The sequence below is a fragment of the Notolabrus celidotus genome, chromosome 3 (assembly GCF_009762535.1).
Source record: "Notolabrus celidotus isolate fNotCel1 chromosome 3, fNotCel1.pri, whole genome shotgun sequence".
NCBI classification, from domain to species: Eukaryota; Metazoa; Chordata; class Actinopteri; order Labriformes; family Labridae; genus Notolabrus; species Notolabrus celidotus.
In genome coordinates, this window is record NC_048274.1 from 20707305 (window position 1) to 20723744 (window position 16440).

At 40.6% G+C, this 16440-nt stretch overlaps 2 protein-coding genes across 5 annotated transcripts in view; one reads left to right on the top strand and one right to left on the bottom strand.

Moving 5' to 3' along the window:
• LOC117810024 (BTB/POZ domain-containing protein kctd15) overlaps positions 1-11467 on the top strand; it is a 30794-nt gene extending 19327 nt beyond the window's left edge. For all 4 annotated transcript variants that reach the window (XM_034679562.1, XM_034679566.1, XM_034679563.1 and 1 more), the window contains one exon: positions 8105-11467. In XM_034679562.1, coding sequence (XP_034535453.1) covers positions 8105-8263 — 159 coding nt within the window. In that variant the 3' untranslated portion in view covers positions 8264-11467. The remainder of the gene's footprint in view (positions 1-8104) is intronic.
• Positions 11468-12253: 786 nt separating this feature from the next.
• LOC117810596 (transcription initiation factor TFIID subunit 4) overlaps positions 12254-16440 on the bottom strand; it is a 110568-nt gene continuing 106381 nt past the window's right edge. Inside the window, 1 exon segment of the mRNA XM_034680509.1 lies at positions 12254-15678. Coding sequence (XP_034536400.1) covers positions 15505-15678 — 174 coding nt within the window. The 3' untranslated portion in view covers positions 12254-15504.

Below are 16440 nucleotides of genomic sequence, written 5' to 3' on the forward strand. Positions count from 1 at the left end.
AGCCTCTCCCAGGCAGGCTAGTGCGCTCTGACACCTCCACCTCCCCCCTGCCAGTGTGAGAGACCACCTCCAGGGAGGAGAGGCGAGCGAGCGGGACAGAGCACGTGTGGACTGCGGCCATGTTTTCCTGCGAAAAAATGAAGAAGAGGAATGGAGAGGGGGGGAAAATGATATGCATAATTTACGCTTTACTCCTTTTTAAGACACAGCTCCTTTTTTAAAAAGACTCCAATATAACACTGCTCAAGGCGATTGAAATACACGTATTGCATTTTTTAATACCATACTTACAATTTCTCAAACAGCCTAAACCGGTTTATACTTCTTTTATAGATTTTTAAATGACTTGCAATATAATTAATTGGCCGCATCAACTAACACAACATTTTCCCACTCTGTTTACCAGTGAGACTGGTTATGGAGTGTGAGCGCGTCAGACTAACGTGGTCTGAAATTAGTTTTTAATGTTTGGGTTTTTATTGGGCTGCTGTTTTGAATGCGAGCTGAAATCCTCTTTCCAGACAAACTCCTCAGAGGAAGAGGAGCTGGATCTTCCAGGTTTCCTGTCAGCGATGCTCTCTTTTGTCTCACAGTATGGCCTCTTAAATTTTTTTGTCTCATGTTGGCCCCTTTTAGACACACGGATACACAAAATTCTGTTGACAAAGTGATAACACACACACACACACAAGCCCAGTAGAGAAGCCCGGCTCATTGAGTTGATGAGGACACGAGGAGCAGATGGAGGTGTTTTTCTGTGTAAGGGGAGATTTTTCTAAACAACTTACTCATTCTGTCCTCCCTCTCATTGTTGCGTGAAGGTATGAGAAGGTTAGGAAAGTAATCCTCGTCTTACTCGCCAGACAATGAGTCTCTGATCTGATTTCAGCCCTGGACCCCAACCCAGGGGAACACACACACAGCCACACCCTGCCCACAGAGGAAGAACAGGCCGAGAAACACAGCTCTGTCTGGAAAGGAGTATTTATGACTGGATTTTGAGGGTCTGACAAAAAATAGATGGATTTGCGACAACTTTTGAATATTCTCTGTTTTCAATTTATGATGTCACAGGCCAGGAGAATTCTTTTTAGTTCCAAATGATTTTGTTGAAGCCAAGGTACTGTTGCTGTCTCGCCCCAGGCTGGAATCTGCTGGACCTTGTGATACGTTGGTCACAATGAGATAACATGACATTTCTCAATACTTTACTGTACACCAGGCATCGCAACCTAGATTTTCCAGTTTATTATTCGCTTCTTATCCACTGAAAGATAAAGTAACATCCCTGAGGTCAGAGAAATTTGTTAGACTTTGGAGTGAAATATCTCTATTACTCAGTGATATTTACAGGATGTTAAGGTCTCTCTTTATATCAAGGTCTTTATTAAAAAGAAACTTTATCTAAAACATGCTTATATCATCTTGTTTAACAGTGATAAATATCAATTAATTCAATATAATATACCAAGATAATGAATATCCATTTTTTGCGATAAATAATGAATCATTTTGGCGACTTTTGAAAACAAAAATATCAAATGTTCACTGGTTCCAGCTTCTTTAATTAGAGGATTTTATGCTGTTGGTTGAAATTTAAATTGTTGATTAACAAAAGAGACCTTTTGAAGATGTCCCTGTTGGTCCTGAGGTATTACAACAAGCTTCTTCGCAACTTTTTAACCCTTTTTGACTAAATGAATAAGTGATAAGTCACAGATATAAGTGTCAGATGCATCAATAACACAATAATCCTCTGTTGTAGCACTAAATATAACAAAAGAACAATACATACCAATACTTAATATATATTTGAAAGAAAGAATACTAAGGTGCAAGCTGTAATGTAGACCCTTCTTTAGTCCCTCCGTGTTTTCCAATGTGAGAGAGTGAGAATAAACAGCCCCACCTTGGCGAGTGATTCTCTATGAAGTCATGAAAGGAATTTAGGGAATAATGCAAACCACCTGCTCTGTGATGTAGATCCAGCCGAGAGAAACCGAGAGCAGCAGAGCCACTTAAAAGAGGGAAAACATTTAGCCAAAGAGCCACAGAGGTGTACACACACACGCGTCCCAGAGCTGGAGCCAGCCCGGTTACCCCATACATCACCGTGATGAAGCACTCAGATCAGACCAGAGCCAATCTGTCCTTCATCAATGTGACAGCTGAGGCAGTCGTAGAGAGGGCCTCCCTGTCCCCCTGCCGCCCGGCCCGGGAACGTAACACATCGCAACACTCTCTTACATGTCACACTGCCACTCCATCAATCCTGAGCTGGATGGAGGGAGAAAGCACAGCTCATCAGAGCAGACGTGGCCACACAAACACCGCCACTCTGCTCCTCAGTGGCACATTGAGACATTAACACGACTGTGGTTAGAGGTCTCAGTGTGTTTGTGTGGCTCAGTGCACAGTGTCGAGCTCAGGATCAACAGGCAGAGCTTTAACCTACATTTGAAGAGGAGAAACACTGGACACTGCTGCTGCTGCTGCTGCTGCTGCTGCTGCTGCTGCTGCTGCTGCTGCTGCTGCTGCTGCTGCTGCTGCTGACAGCTTCAGCAGCTAGTGCCAGAAAGTGTTTTAAAAATGTTGAATGTTTTTGTTGGAGGGGACAGGGTTAGCTTGTGGAAAGTAGATCTTCACATGAGTGAGTCTGGCTACAGTCAATCGGCTTTATTATAAACCTGGAGGCAAAAGATAATGAATTAGAAAAAAAGTGATCAGCTGACTCTAAAGCTCAAAGACAGTTTATCAGAAGAAAAACTCACGAAATGGGGTACACTGTAAGATAGATATATATTGTAGTTTTAGTGTTATTAGCTCACCCCTTTTTTTGGGTGTGTTGACACAACTTATAGAATTGAATCATTATGTAATGCATAACTCTGTATTCTGATCTTAAATTTAGAAAGAAAACTGCATAACATTATGTACTGTGCCAGTTATATTATTTGTTAGGACTGCTGAGTGATAATTTTCAACAGAAAAGTGATGTCAATAGTTTCAGACATTTAAGATTAAACAATTGACAGAAACAGAAGTTTTTTCCTGTGTGCTTCCCACATCCATATCCAACCAACTAAGGAAAGACATATTTATTCACATTTAACACTAAGACTAACGGTGTTACAATAAAATAAAAAAGACCCTCTGTCTACTGAACTACAGAATGATTAATTTAATGTAAAGTAACAGAGGTAATCCCACTTACAAGTTTATACAAGTATACAAGTTTAAATATCTTATTCAAATTCACTTAAAGCTTCTGTGAAGAGTTTTTAGCTGGTTATGACAAAAGACAGATATTAAAGGTGATGCTTTTATGTGGCCTACAAAAGTAAAAGAGACCATCAGCATAAAGATACTATTTCTAAATACTCATTTCTAATTTCTGAAACTGATGTTAAGGGGTAGGATTTTGAAGAAGTGATTTAAAACACACTTTTGAAACAGCCTTACATACATTTTCTGAAGCGGTGATTCTCAGTGAGTGATACATTCTGAAATAAAGCAGATGTAGAGTTTGTTATGTCAGAAAGGGCTACTTATTAATTTACAGAACATGATCAGCTAAGAGATTAGGGGTAGACTTTTGTCAACAAGGGGTGCCATAATCATGGGAACTTTAAGTCAATGTGTTCATCAACATGAATTTCAATAATTAAAGTACAAGTAAATGTAATACAGGATGTCACTTGAGTGTTAAGAATACTAGATTATCTTAAAAATACGGTGGTGAAAATAATGCATTCCAAATGACAGTAACATTTTTCCTGTGAATGGTAAAATTACTTTTCTAGCCTGTCCAACCAATCAAAGCACACTTCAAGTCACATTCAAAGGATGCTAAGGAACCATCAGTGCTAATTAATCTCATTTGCTCATACAGCGCTGGCTATGCTACTCCAAGCAATTCAAGATTCAGTGTTTTGCCCGAGAACACTTTGACATGTGGACAGCAGGTGGGATCAAACCGCCAACTTTCTGATTGTGAGATAAACATTTTAACCATGGAGCCTCAGCACACTGTAAAGTGAAATGGAGTAGGTGTATATAGCTGCATTAAATGAAAGCTAAGCACCAGGAATTCAAAATTTTAAATACAGTACTAACATATAAATATGTTGCTTTTATTGTCACCACTGGTGACAATATGTTTAGTACCAGAAAGCAAAAAAAACAAAAAACAGACATAGTTAAAAGAGGTTTCTGAAAGAGTCCAGTATTGGGAGATTTTTCTTAAATGCTCAAGTATTGCAGTTCTGTGAAGATCTGACGGACTCAATTTACCTGGCTCACTGTGTAGCTTGGCGAGAGTTTACATTTCCAGGGTCAGAGGCTGCGTTATCATCAGGGTCACCTAGAAAATTGAAAGCATTCATGTGTAATCCTGAGCACAGTCTTGTCAGCTTCACAAACACAGCCTCTTGATAATGTGCAACAAAAGCTAGAAGAATATATTTTACTGTCAAAATGTTTTTGTCGCTAGTGATTCCTAAAAAAAGCTGGCAGATGGTTCAGAGAATTAGAAAGAGTCATTCTTCTTGGCTGTTTTGTGCCAGATGCTTGTGATAGGCGGAGGATACGATGCAGAGACTGCAGTTAGCACTTCTTGTCACATATGAAAGACTTTGCATAGTTAAACAAAGGCGACCCCCTGAGTGCAGCGCCCATCACATTCTACAGTGTGTGTGAGTGTGTGTGTGTGTGTGTCGTACGTGTCAATCTTTAAAAACTTTAAACTCTCTGCCATGAGGAGCAGTGTCTTCCAGCGCCTCCTGAGAGGAGTTACGAGTGTGTGTTGCACTCTGGTGGCCATCAATATTACATTGTGCTCCGGTTTCCAGCCACGAGAATCATCCACTTTGATTCCTGCCTGCGTTGGAAATATACAGAGCTGGGAGGTTAGAGGAGTTAGTTTTCCCTTTTGTGACCCTCGCTTGAGTGGCAGCACAGAGAGATGGTTATACGCTGAATGGTATGTGTGTGTTTGGGGGGGCAGATCCCAGTGCAGCCAAGTCGACCCTGTTACAGTGAGAATGGTTTATTATGATTCAAATGTTGAAGAATCGCTTGGGATGAAGAGGATGAATTGATGCTTTAATTTAGTTTTCTGTTTTGATAACACAGACAGGAAAGACAAGAAGAAGTGCTGGAAGTTCAGGGTGGAAGTAGCAAACTTTTGCCGATGGGTGCCAAATCTTCTGTTCTGATGAATTCAGATTGTCCTTGTTTTACAATAATAAGTGATAGAAAGACTGCATCTATGTAGTGAGTTTCTGCTTGGATGGAAAAGGCCCAATATAAGAAAATAACGTACCTCAGAACTGATCACAGGAAAACTGCATTAGGAAGTGAATTTCTAACATGAAAAAAAATGATATTACAATAAAACAAGCTTAACCAAACAAAAAGAGAATGCTAGTTAGCTATTTTTCCCTTTCATGGAAAGCATCTTGCCTGGAATGAAACTTGGACCCATCAGATTGCTCTCATGCAACCCTGCTGTTAGTATATTTTGCTATGGTTTCGCTCAAGTGAGGCAGGAAAGTAAGCAGAGAAATCTGCATAAGTACAACACAAGTTTGAAAGCCTGCAGTCACAAGTATGTAGAGCTGAACTGAGCCACCAGGACATGTGTTAGCTTTTTAAGAGGGTGCAGTGCTTTCTGCTGTCAGCTGGGACTGATTTCAGGACATTGTCCTGTGGACATTGAAACCTTTTGCTTGGGTTTATCTTAATTATTCAATGTATTGTTTATTCCCCCGTGGCACTAATTCACTGTGTCAAACTGGATGTGAAGTTTTTATTACAGCGTCTTATAGTCATTACAGTACTCTTGAATCAGTTACAGCTATCTGTAATAATATCCTTAAGTCTTTTTGTTGCCAGGCATTAATGATAAAAGTGTTTTCAGACTATCTTTATTGATCGGGCCATTCTCCTCTGTGACCAAATTCATTGCCGAACATGACAGAGTCCCACATGCGTTAAGAGATGATGGGGAAAAATGCAATGTGATGCAATGATCAAAGAAGGCTATGTAATATCATTTCCATAATCGTTAGGCTCCTCCGTCGTCTGTCATGGATTTGGGAGTGTTTGATGCTTGGGCAGGTCTCTTAATTAGCCATCCTCACCATCAGCTGTCTGCCGCCCCTTCTGTCTCACAAATTACAGAGTTTGTCGTCGGCGTATGGCCAGAGGACAAAAAAGGAGGAGGAAGAGGAGGAGGGGGGCAACTTCTCCAAGTGGTCCTTTCTGCTTACAAGCTGCACGTCGGCCCACATTTTAGTTTTAATCAGGATGTCTGGTTTTGATGGGGGGGGTTCAGGTCTGCTCAACAAGTTTGTGTGTGAATATGCATGTTGGAATTTGCATTTTTAAGTTTGCAGTCCTACACATGGGTTATCTTAACTTTTTGTGTGTTTGTGTGAATGATTTCTCCCCTTCTGTGTGAAATGCATCCTTAGTCAGAGGAGGCTGCAGCCCTGTTACCTGGAGGCCTGAACGCCCCACTTCAGCCCTCTGATGGGGCTCTTGCTCCTGTAATTAGAGAGGTCATCCTTCACCATGAGTGCATGTGTGTAAAAGAGTCTGAAGAAACTGATCTATTTGGTGCAAAACTTCTCTGGCTCTTTATCAGGAGGGGGGTTAGCCTTCGGCAAGACCTTTCATTTCCATGCACTGCACACTCCATTAAAAAGGAAGGGGGTATAAGTAAATACACAGCACTCCTCGCACTGGGATTTAGATATACTCCCTAAAAAAACACAACAACATCCCACAAGGATTACAGAGAGAAAAGTGATCTTGGAGTTCACGTGCATCTGCATTTGGGCTGAAGTGTGCATCAATGCCCAGACTGGAGGGCTAACATGAATCCCCATCTACAGTTTTCTCCCCGCAGCTTCGGCACTTTGTCCTCACACAGATCACCCATAACTCCCCATCCTCATTCCCCACACGTCGCTCTCTCTCCTTCGCTCACGGACCTCACTTCTCCTCTCACCCCAGCCTCATTACTCAAATTAGGAGCTCCAGTAATCACCACACTGAGCTCCACTCAGCCTCTTAACACACCTCGCTCACACTCGGCTATCCTCATCCCTTTGAGCTCATGGCCCTCGGTTCAGTAGCCAATCCAGAGAAAGCCGCATGAATATTGCAGGGGTGGTGTGATGTCGAAGGGCCTTCTGGTTTTATTCCATCACTACGTGTGATTGGAGGAGAGGGAGGTTAATGACACATGGTGTATGTCAGAGCTGATGAAGATCTGAGGTTGATGTGAGGATGAATAGATATCAAAAAGTGATACCTATCATATCCTTAAACTTTTCTTCAAGTTATCATTATTTTTAAGCAGAGAAGTGTTAATCACACAGAAGCAAAATTTGTAGTGCTAACATATCTGATTGACATATGGCTAATGCCAGCAGCAAGCTAACTGAACGGTTTAAAACAGGGAGGAAAAACAAGCTTGTTGGGAACTAGCACCAACTCTCAAATTAACTTAGAGAGACATTGTATCCTGTTTGTTAAACGGGTACAAGCTCTCAGTAAAACTAACAATCAGGGGTCCGCTAAGCTGTCAGGTTATGTTATCTAGCAGCTGGTGATAGCTTCATATACAGTACAGACATGAAGTGTGTTATCAGCCTTCTTATCCAGAATTTGGCAAGAAAGACAATAGACCCACACAATTATAAACTTTATTATTATTATTTTAAATACAGCTGTTTATGAAACTTGCTTTAGCAATTGGAACCCTCCAGATATCTTCTGATGGTGATCTAACCCTGGGCAAAACAGTCAAATTTTGGGGCTTGTAATGCAGCCAGTGATTATCTCGAGAAACAATACAGATGTGAGGACAAAGGTTTTCATATTTATGCTGTGGTCATTGTATGCAGCCCAACGAGCAACTTCAGATGAATGGAGTTGGAGCAGAAGGATGGAATCTCGCATTACTGGCACTCATATGCTGGTTTCTATTCATGTAGAGGAATATGTATATACTTTTTGGCTTGATTTACCTCAATTACAAGGACGTTCTGTTTCTAACTTTACGCTGTTTTCTCTGCTTCCTCTCTGTATTCAGGTTCTGGAGCGTCTCTTCCAGAAGGGTTTCAGTGTTGCAGCATCTTGTGGGGGCGGTGTGGACTCATCCCAGTTCAGCGAGTATGTGTTGTGTCGTGAGGACCGGCGGAGTCTCTCCATCAACACTCCCATCAGGATAAAACAGGAACCCCTGGACTAGAGCATTCTGGGAGAGGGACTACCAACCAAACCCTGATAATTCTTCCATCTTCTCACAGCAACCCAAACTTACCTATCCCTCCCCCCTGCCCTTACAGAACCACAACCACCCCCAGATACCTAAGTATTAGCAGAGGCTTGTTAACCTGGCCAGCTCTGCAGAACTCTTAAGGGGAATGTAGAACCAAAAAAAAGGAAAAAACATCAGCAGCAAAGGTTTTTGATTTTGTTAAATAACACCCAAAGATTACGAGACTCTGGCGAAAGGAAACACACTGACAAATGGACTCAATAGCAGCTCACTTGAACCATTTTAGCAACAAGAATGGTTGTTATTTTTTCCTAATTTTATTATGAAAGAGATGTCCTGACCTTTTGGAGAGACATTAATGCCAATTTCTTAAATCCTTATACTATAATCCCCTAAAACACACAAAAGTACTTCTTTCAGCAGTGTATCATCCAGTTCTGTTCATCTAAGTGGGGATGAGTCTGGCCTGCTTTGGACAGACAAGAGGCTGGTGAAGACGACAGGACAAGGACATAATCCCGTTTTGTGAGTCCCCCAAAAGGTCCCCAATTCCTGAACCCTCCAAGCCCATCTCCCCTCATGCTACTGTTTTTTTTTTTACAGAAGGAGGGGCCTCGCCAAAAAACAGCATCATTTGCCAAACTGATTGTTAATAACAATTTCATTGTTGTTTCTAAAGTATGTTTCTCTTGCTCCTTGCTGTTCTTATCATGACATGGTGTAAACAATTATTATTAATAGGATTATTTTAATGTCTCTTTTTTCCTTTCTCCAATATGAAGGATGTATGAACGTTGTATTCATTAGGCTTCGAGAGCCTGTGAGGGAGCGTTTTCTTGGCAGTAGCTGCAGAAACTCAGATGTCTGCAGGCTATGTGGCTAAAGCGATCTTGCTGGCAATGCATTCAGAGCCGGAAAAAGTCCCATTGTTCAAACCGAGATGGAAGAAAACCTGGATGTTTCAACATTGTCTCTTGTCAAATGTGCAGCACACATTTAAAAAAAGTGCTCTGTTAAATTTCAGTTCATCAGCTCCAAAGCATATCTCGGGTGTCTGATTGGCTTCTTTCTCACGAGAACAAACCTTTGTTTATATTTAGCAGAAGCTTAAGAAAGTTCATGAAATTAAAATTCAGGTTGAAGTTGCACAAGCTCCCAAAGTGTATTGCAGTTTTGTTGAGTAAGAATGTTAAAGACTTGAGGACTAATGTGGAGGTTTGATGTTTACCAGTATGTCTCGTGATAAGTGTGAGATGTACTCTAAATACTTCACGTTTCTTTGCACTTAAACCTACCCTGTTTGAACCCAGTGACCTGTGCTGAGTCCACCTGTTAAACTTCAGGTGACAAACCAAAACATTTGAAAGAGGGGAAACTTACAATAGAACAAATACTTAGGGTACCAAAGGAGACGAGTTGCTTCTTTTGTTGATTGTACAAACATAAAAGCGTAATCTCCTTTTACAGTTAAAAACTAAATAAGACACAATAAACATTTGAAGGGCACCAGCATTCGTTCCCTCAGGCCTCCAGTCTTGACAGTTTTGTTGAGAATAGCTCACAGTACCTTCAGATGAAGTTTAAGAGACAAAGTCTCTGTTTGTTGCTATATTGTCACTTCTAAGCCAAGATGATTTCAATGCTTCTTCACATGTATGTATGGCAGAACCCAGTGTGAACTATACTCCCAGCATCAGAGCATTGTTCACAAAAAGGCGAGTGGGTGGCATTTACTCCATCCTGCTCTCATTCTTTTGGTCTTATTCTCAACATTTCTGGATCAAAGACAAAAACAAGAAAGGCCAAGTTTTCATGCTTTATATTTGTGTGTAACTTACAGATGCTGTTTCTTCCATTCCAAACGACTGATAAAAAAGAAAAGCCCATGATCTCTGCAGGCTCTGACAGTTGTTTGAATTGAACTGTGGTTGTTTTTTTATAAACTAGTAGTTCATTAAAAATGGCTGGTAGTTCTCTTTGACCATATTGTCTTGATAACTGCTCTCCTCGGATGGCTGCTGATTAAACAAGGCCAATGAGTGGATAAAGATGAGCTCGGTTTAGCTCCCAGTCCAGCGCTCTCCTACCCGAGGGGGTCTCTCTCACAATCAAGCCCATCTTTGTTCTGACCTGCCAGTGGCCTGCGCCTTTGCATCCAGTCGCCTCAAAGGGAATGGTCAACCAGGCCTTTCATGTGCCGAGGCATGTTGGGCTCTTCACAGCGCTCCTCGTCCCCCCTCTCTGCCTCCCCGAAGGCTCCCAGCTCAGCGGTGCCAGTAGAAACTCAGGCTGCACCCCCTGCTGCTGTGTCATCCCCATGCCCTGGTTTTCAAAAATGCCCTTCTGTGCTGTGGCTCGCTGGACCACACCGCAACAAGCCAAACAAACTGATGAGTCAAATGTGAGTGTACTGAGAACACACTGTACAGCCAGGAGACTCTGCGGCTGCTGATCCCCAGATCTTTGATCCAGTTCATGTGAGGTGTGGAAACTCATCTGGGTTAGCTTTTGAGGAAACAGGGGTAAAAAAAATAACCAGTGTTGTACTCAAGCCACACATCTGCAAGAGTTAAATTCTTCAGGGAGGAAGGGGAGAAGTATTTTTTTCTCACTGATGTGGCATTTGGAATCACAAAATGGGCTTTTAGCGGCTTTACAGAGTGAAGGGGTTATGCACTCATGATTAAAAACAAAATGACCAATCAAACCTGCACATAATGCAGGAAAAAGAGCCAAAATTGCAGGTTTGGGTTCCTCTGTCTGCAATAAGCAAACCTGACATACCCCTTCCTGCTCTACAAACAAGTGTCAGGTTAACTACAGAGCTAGACAGGACTTGAAACTCCCTAGACGTGTCCACACGTGCTGCCGTTTCAGATGAAGTACTGGTCAGTGTTTCAGCCACTTCACATGGCATTCACTCCACCTCTGAGACGGGTCCAGTTGTACAGTTATTGTATATTGAACTATCAGTACTCTGGGGTTTAGGGGACCCCTTGTGTTTTTAAAGAGACCTCTCAGTCCTCTTCACAAAAAGAATGAAAATAATTCAAAGCGTTACATTGTGTACATATGGATTAAAACATTTCAAAGGGTATCATAAGGTGCAAATGTATATTATTTAAAGTGTTTAAAACAATTAGACTGTGGTATTAAAGGGCATGTGTTCATTTACAGTGTCTCCGTTTGACTTTTCTTGCATATTTGCGATAATAAAAGGATGTACTGTATCTCTGCTGTGTGTCTCATTGCTGCAGCAGTACACCAGTGATCTTAAGAAGTCACCTCAGTGATTTAAGAGCCCACTTATATAGTCGTACTATTAGGAATCTTAAGAAGCGTTAATCCCAGATAATGATATCTACAAACATTCAAGTATGAATGTGGCTTTTGTATTCACTGATTTGATCTCTGTGTCCTCCGACTGAACTGATGAAATTGGATACATTTTCCCAGCATTCTACCAGGGCCTTTTCCCTATCCATGTTTGTAGAGGAGAGGTCGTCTTCAGGGGTGAATCCAGATCAGCAGCCTGCTTCTCTGAAGGGACTGGGGAGTAGGCCAAGATCTTGAGAAAACCAATACGCTCCCAAACCCCAATATTTTGCACGGAGTTAAATAGTTTGGTCTTTTCAAAAATGCTTCAGCTTAATTAGCAGCAGAAACCTGGGGGACTTTTCATAGTTGAGCTGCAGCGCTCGACTCGGTTTCTACTTAGCATGTGTGATGTTAGAAATGGAAATGAAGCCGGCTGAATAAGTCGTTGACTTTGGTAAAACTGTCTTGCAAAAAATATAACAGCTTTTTTTTCTTTAAAGGAGAGAGAAATGAACGGTAGGAAGCTTATTGCTTAATTATTAAGACATTTCTCTTTCAAGACTACAACAGTACCTCCAGACATTTTGGTGTGTGTGCTGTGAGAGTAAGACAAAAGCAGAAATGGACAAAGTTAAGGTCGGCTCAGTTTAGTAAACAGCTCATTTATTCCTTTACAAAATAGGTACAAATACATAAGTATTGTTTTTTTCACACAAACAGGAAATTTTCAGGATATGTACAAGAGTTTACCAAAAATAACGTGGTTCTAATAAACACATAGTTTTGTAAACAATATTTACAAATCATCCGTACATTGAAATGTGATTTCCCCATCTGTTTACATCAGTTATAATGTTCTATTATTTTGGCTAAAAAGCTGTAGTAGTAGTAGTAGTAGAAATGTCCTCCTGTGAAACCACCAGAAATAATACAAAACACTAATAAATTGTTTGGAATCACCACAATAGATATTATTGTGCTTGTTTTTTAATGTTCTTTTGGGAGATAAAATTTACCAAAATGTGCCAAGCATAAAAGCCAATCAAGAGAACAGAAAGGGAAATATATTAACTGTTAAAAATAAGTCTCTTTAGAGAATTTGGCAAACAGTCTTGACTAATGAAAAGAGTCGTTTATCTGCTATAATACAGTGACAGCTTTCAGTTGTCAGGGAATAGAGATAATAAAAAAAGTGCTGTCAAAATGTAAAATGCACAACAGTTGTTTTAAATTTTAAATAAATCTCTATAAGACAAGAAAAGCTGCATAGAGGCCGAGATATTTTGTTAAATAGAAAAAAACATGAGACAACATTAAGTAATACAACAAGAAGTAAAAAAAAAGGATAAAAGGCGACAATGCAATACAACATGTAAAAGCAGGCGATTTGTCCTATTTCTCTCTTCAATAACTTTTAAAAAGACTGAATTAAAATGGGATTTTTTAAAATTAATTTAGGCTGGAATTAAATATTTCTTATAATAAATTAATACTTCTTTACGGCTGCAATTTTTAATCTGGGAACACAAACATGTAAGTGCTGGGCATTGAATAGCATTAAAGACAACTTCTATCGTTCAGTCATAGCTAGGTTAAAGGTGCTCCAGGAGGACACCAGCAATAGTGAGAACATTTGAAATGTGATTTAAAAAAAACATATTCAATGAACAGATTGTACTGTGAGAGGTAAAGATGAAGGAATTTCTGTTTTGATCTGAAGCTTTCCTCTTTCTGGTCACTGACCCTCATGTAAACCTCTACCAGTCAAATCTTTCCCTCATCAGGTAAGTTTGAGAGGAAGTGAGCATGACAGTAGACCGTAGGGATCCACAGTTCCCTCAATATAATATTGAACTGTTCGGTGCGGTATCAACGGTCCAATACGTGCTTGTGATATTTTCAGTTTTGTGTATGACTAGCTAATATCCTCTGTTTGTGAGAGCCTTTGAGTCCACGTGCTGGGACGAACAAACTCCCCACGAATCAGCATCTAACCACAATGGGCTAAAGTTTGAGGGAGCTGACATTACTAGTGTCAGATTTTACTCATTACTTTAACATGATGAGCAGATAGGAGAGGCATTAATGTGAGGAAGCACCACGTCTTTCAAATCTGTGGTGTGTAAACAAAAAAAGACTTCCAACATGAATGTGTGTCTGTGGTGGCATCAGTCTGCGATGTCTCTGTCTGGAAGCATGATAGCCGAGCAGGTAACAAAAGCAACAGTTCATCGCTGATGCCCTTCTTCATAAATACCCCTCTGTTTCAGAGAGACACAAAAAAAATAACACGGCAGAAGAGGCGTTCATTGCCAAGGCTTTACAGCCATTTTCAGTGAATAGAGATGCAGGCTTTCGTCACCTTATAAAAACGCTTGATCAGTGATACAAAGGACCCTCTCATATATTTGTATGCACTGAGGTTATTCCTGTCCCCTTGAAAACAACAACATGTACAGGCATTGGAAACAAATAAGCTGAAAGACAGAGCCTTACTCTAACCATAGATAGTTGAACTTTGCTGGCAACAGAGAGTTTGCTCACTGTAACGGCTAACTTTATGTTGGATTGGGAAATAAAGCGCCGAGCACTCCAAACCCGTTTCCTGTATGAAAGTCATAAAAGAAATCATTTGGTTGTCACATGCAGTGAATACGTGCAAGTTGGAGAGGCCAACATGTCACTCCCTGTGAGCACAGAACATTTTTTGTTTATTTATCCATATCATACAATGCAACAGGAATGTGTATAAATGGAAATGTTTTTCTGATTAAAAGTAAAATTAAAAAAGAATTATGTAATTAAAAAAATAGCTTTTTTTTCTCTCCTTGCTGCTCCTGTAAAATTCACTTCAAACACTTCTGAATGGAAAAACAAAAAACACTACTATGGCTTGGACTGTCAAAACCGAACCGAACCAAAAACTGTGACTATAAAACCGAGGTACGTATTGAACCGTGAGCTAACAGTATTGTTGCTTCCATCCTAGACAGCTTACAAACAACTAGTCATAAAAACAATGTTCACATTATTCCTGGGTAAAAAAATACTGACTCACACACAACAAGGGTGACCTATCAGAAACTGTCGTCAGAGTGCGATCGTGGTTTGAAGATCTTTGCAGACGGATCATGGGGACTGTCTCATCACAAATACTCTACAGGTGAACAGAATACACCGTCTAGTTCTGACTCATTCAAAGCACATGATTTTACAAAACATCATAATATTGACACATGGGTTATTCCTTTTCTTACAAAGCTTACGTGATAAAAATATACATGCTGTAAAATAATTCAAAAAGAACTATTTACACATAAGGAAATCGAATATGGTGCTGTTATTTGGAATCTTTATGATTTAAAACGACTTCATCAGTAAAATCTCTCGTTTATTGTGTTCAGCTAAACTACATTCATTGAACCAGGTTCAACAAATAGGTTGTGGAGAATATATCATAGGCTGTATCGAGACGTGAACATTACTATCTTCTCCAAAATAATCCTTTTTTGAGGTGATTCATTGAAGCTACCGTCTTTAATGTCAAATAAATAGTTACCAGACACACATGGAACAAGCTCTACATGAATTTAGTGAAACAAATCCCACTCTGTTCCGTCATCAACTCCAACACAAAGAACTTGATATGGCCTTTGAACTGAACAATCTAACTACACACTGTGGATCTAAACTTAGAAGACGCAGTACAACTGTTTTGTTTTTGTACGTTTTTCTCTCTTTCTCTCTGTTCTTATGAAAAGCTACATCAAACGTCACGATACGAATGGAGACACACAGCTGAAACATTAGACCTGATCTGAAGGCACGTGGCAAAGGGGGAAGTAGGAGGAGGAGGAGGAGGAGGCTGAGGTGGGCGCTGAGTGGAGCAGAGGCTACTTGAGCAGGGCACGGTAAAGGAGGAGGGAGTGGGCGGTCTCTTTCTCCTGCTCCATGTAGAAAATTAAGTCCCTGAGGTTGACGCGGGTGATGCGCTGCCGTGTGTACTGGCGTGACGAGGTGGACGGGGTGGAGGAGCTGGCCGGGGAGCCCGCCGTGCTGCCAGTAACCTGGAGACAAGCAAGGGGTCAAAAGGTGAGATGGAGGGATACACACCTGCTCTGCAATGTTTTTCATTTGTGGAGTTCATCATTTACAAGGATCAACACTGACTACAAGTGTGCAATGATAATGTTTCAACATATTTTCAGTGTGTTTCCAACAACAGATACAATGACATGCTTTGAGTACCAGAACACCAAGGCAGACATTGTGATACTTTGGAGGACTGAGCATACAGAGATTAAAGGCCAATGAAAACTGAAACTGCAATGACAACTTTTTTAGGGAACTAGACTGTTGACCAACAAGACATCTCTGTAGCATTGAGAACTTAGCACCATTGGCTTCATGGATTTTAGGGCTACACCTAATGTCTCACACAATAAATTTAACAAAGCTTAAAGGATGACAATGTTGGTGGAACTCCTTCATGTTCCCAAGAGGACAAACCCTGATGACTTTCCTCCAGCTCGACCATGAGGGTGACATTTGTGGCTTTGAGTTTGATAAAGACATCCCTTTTCCCACAGAGTTAAACTACAACGTCTCGAGCCAGAGGAAAACCTTTAAATCTTTCTGTTCTGTGGTTTATGAAAATACTGCAAACTAGTCACACCGCCATCATCCCTGGTTGTGCTTTCATGCTTAGAGTTATCACGTTAACAGTATGCTAGAAACTGAAGTGATGGAAAACATTAGCTACAGTTACATACCCTGATTAAAATCACTCTGATCACAGATTCCCATTTCTCTCTTTACATGAACACTAA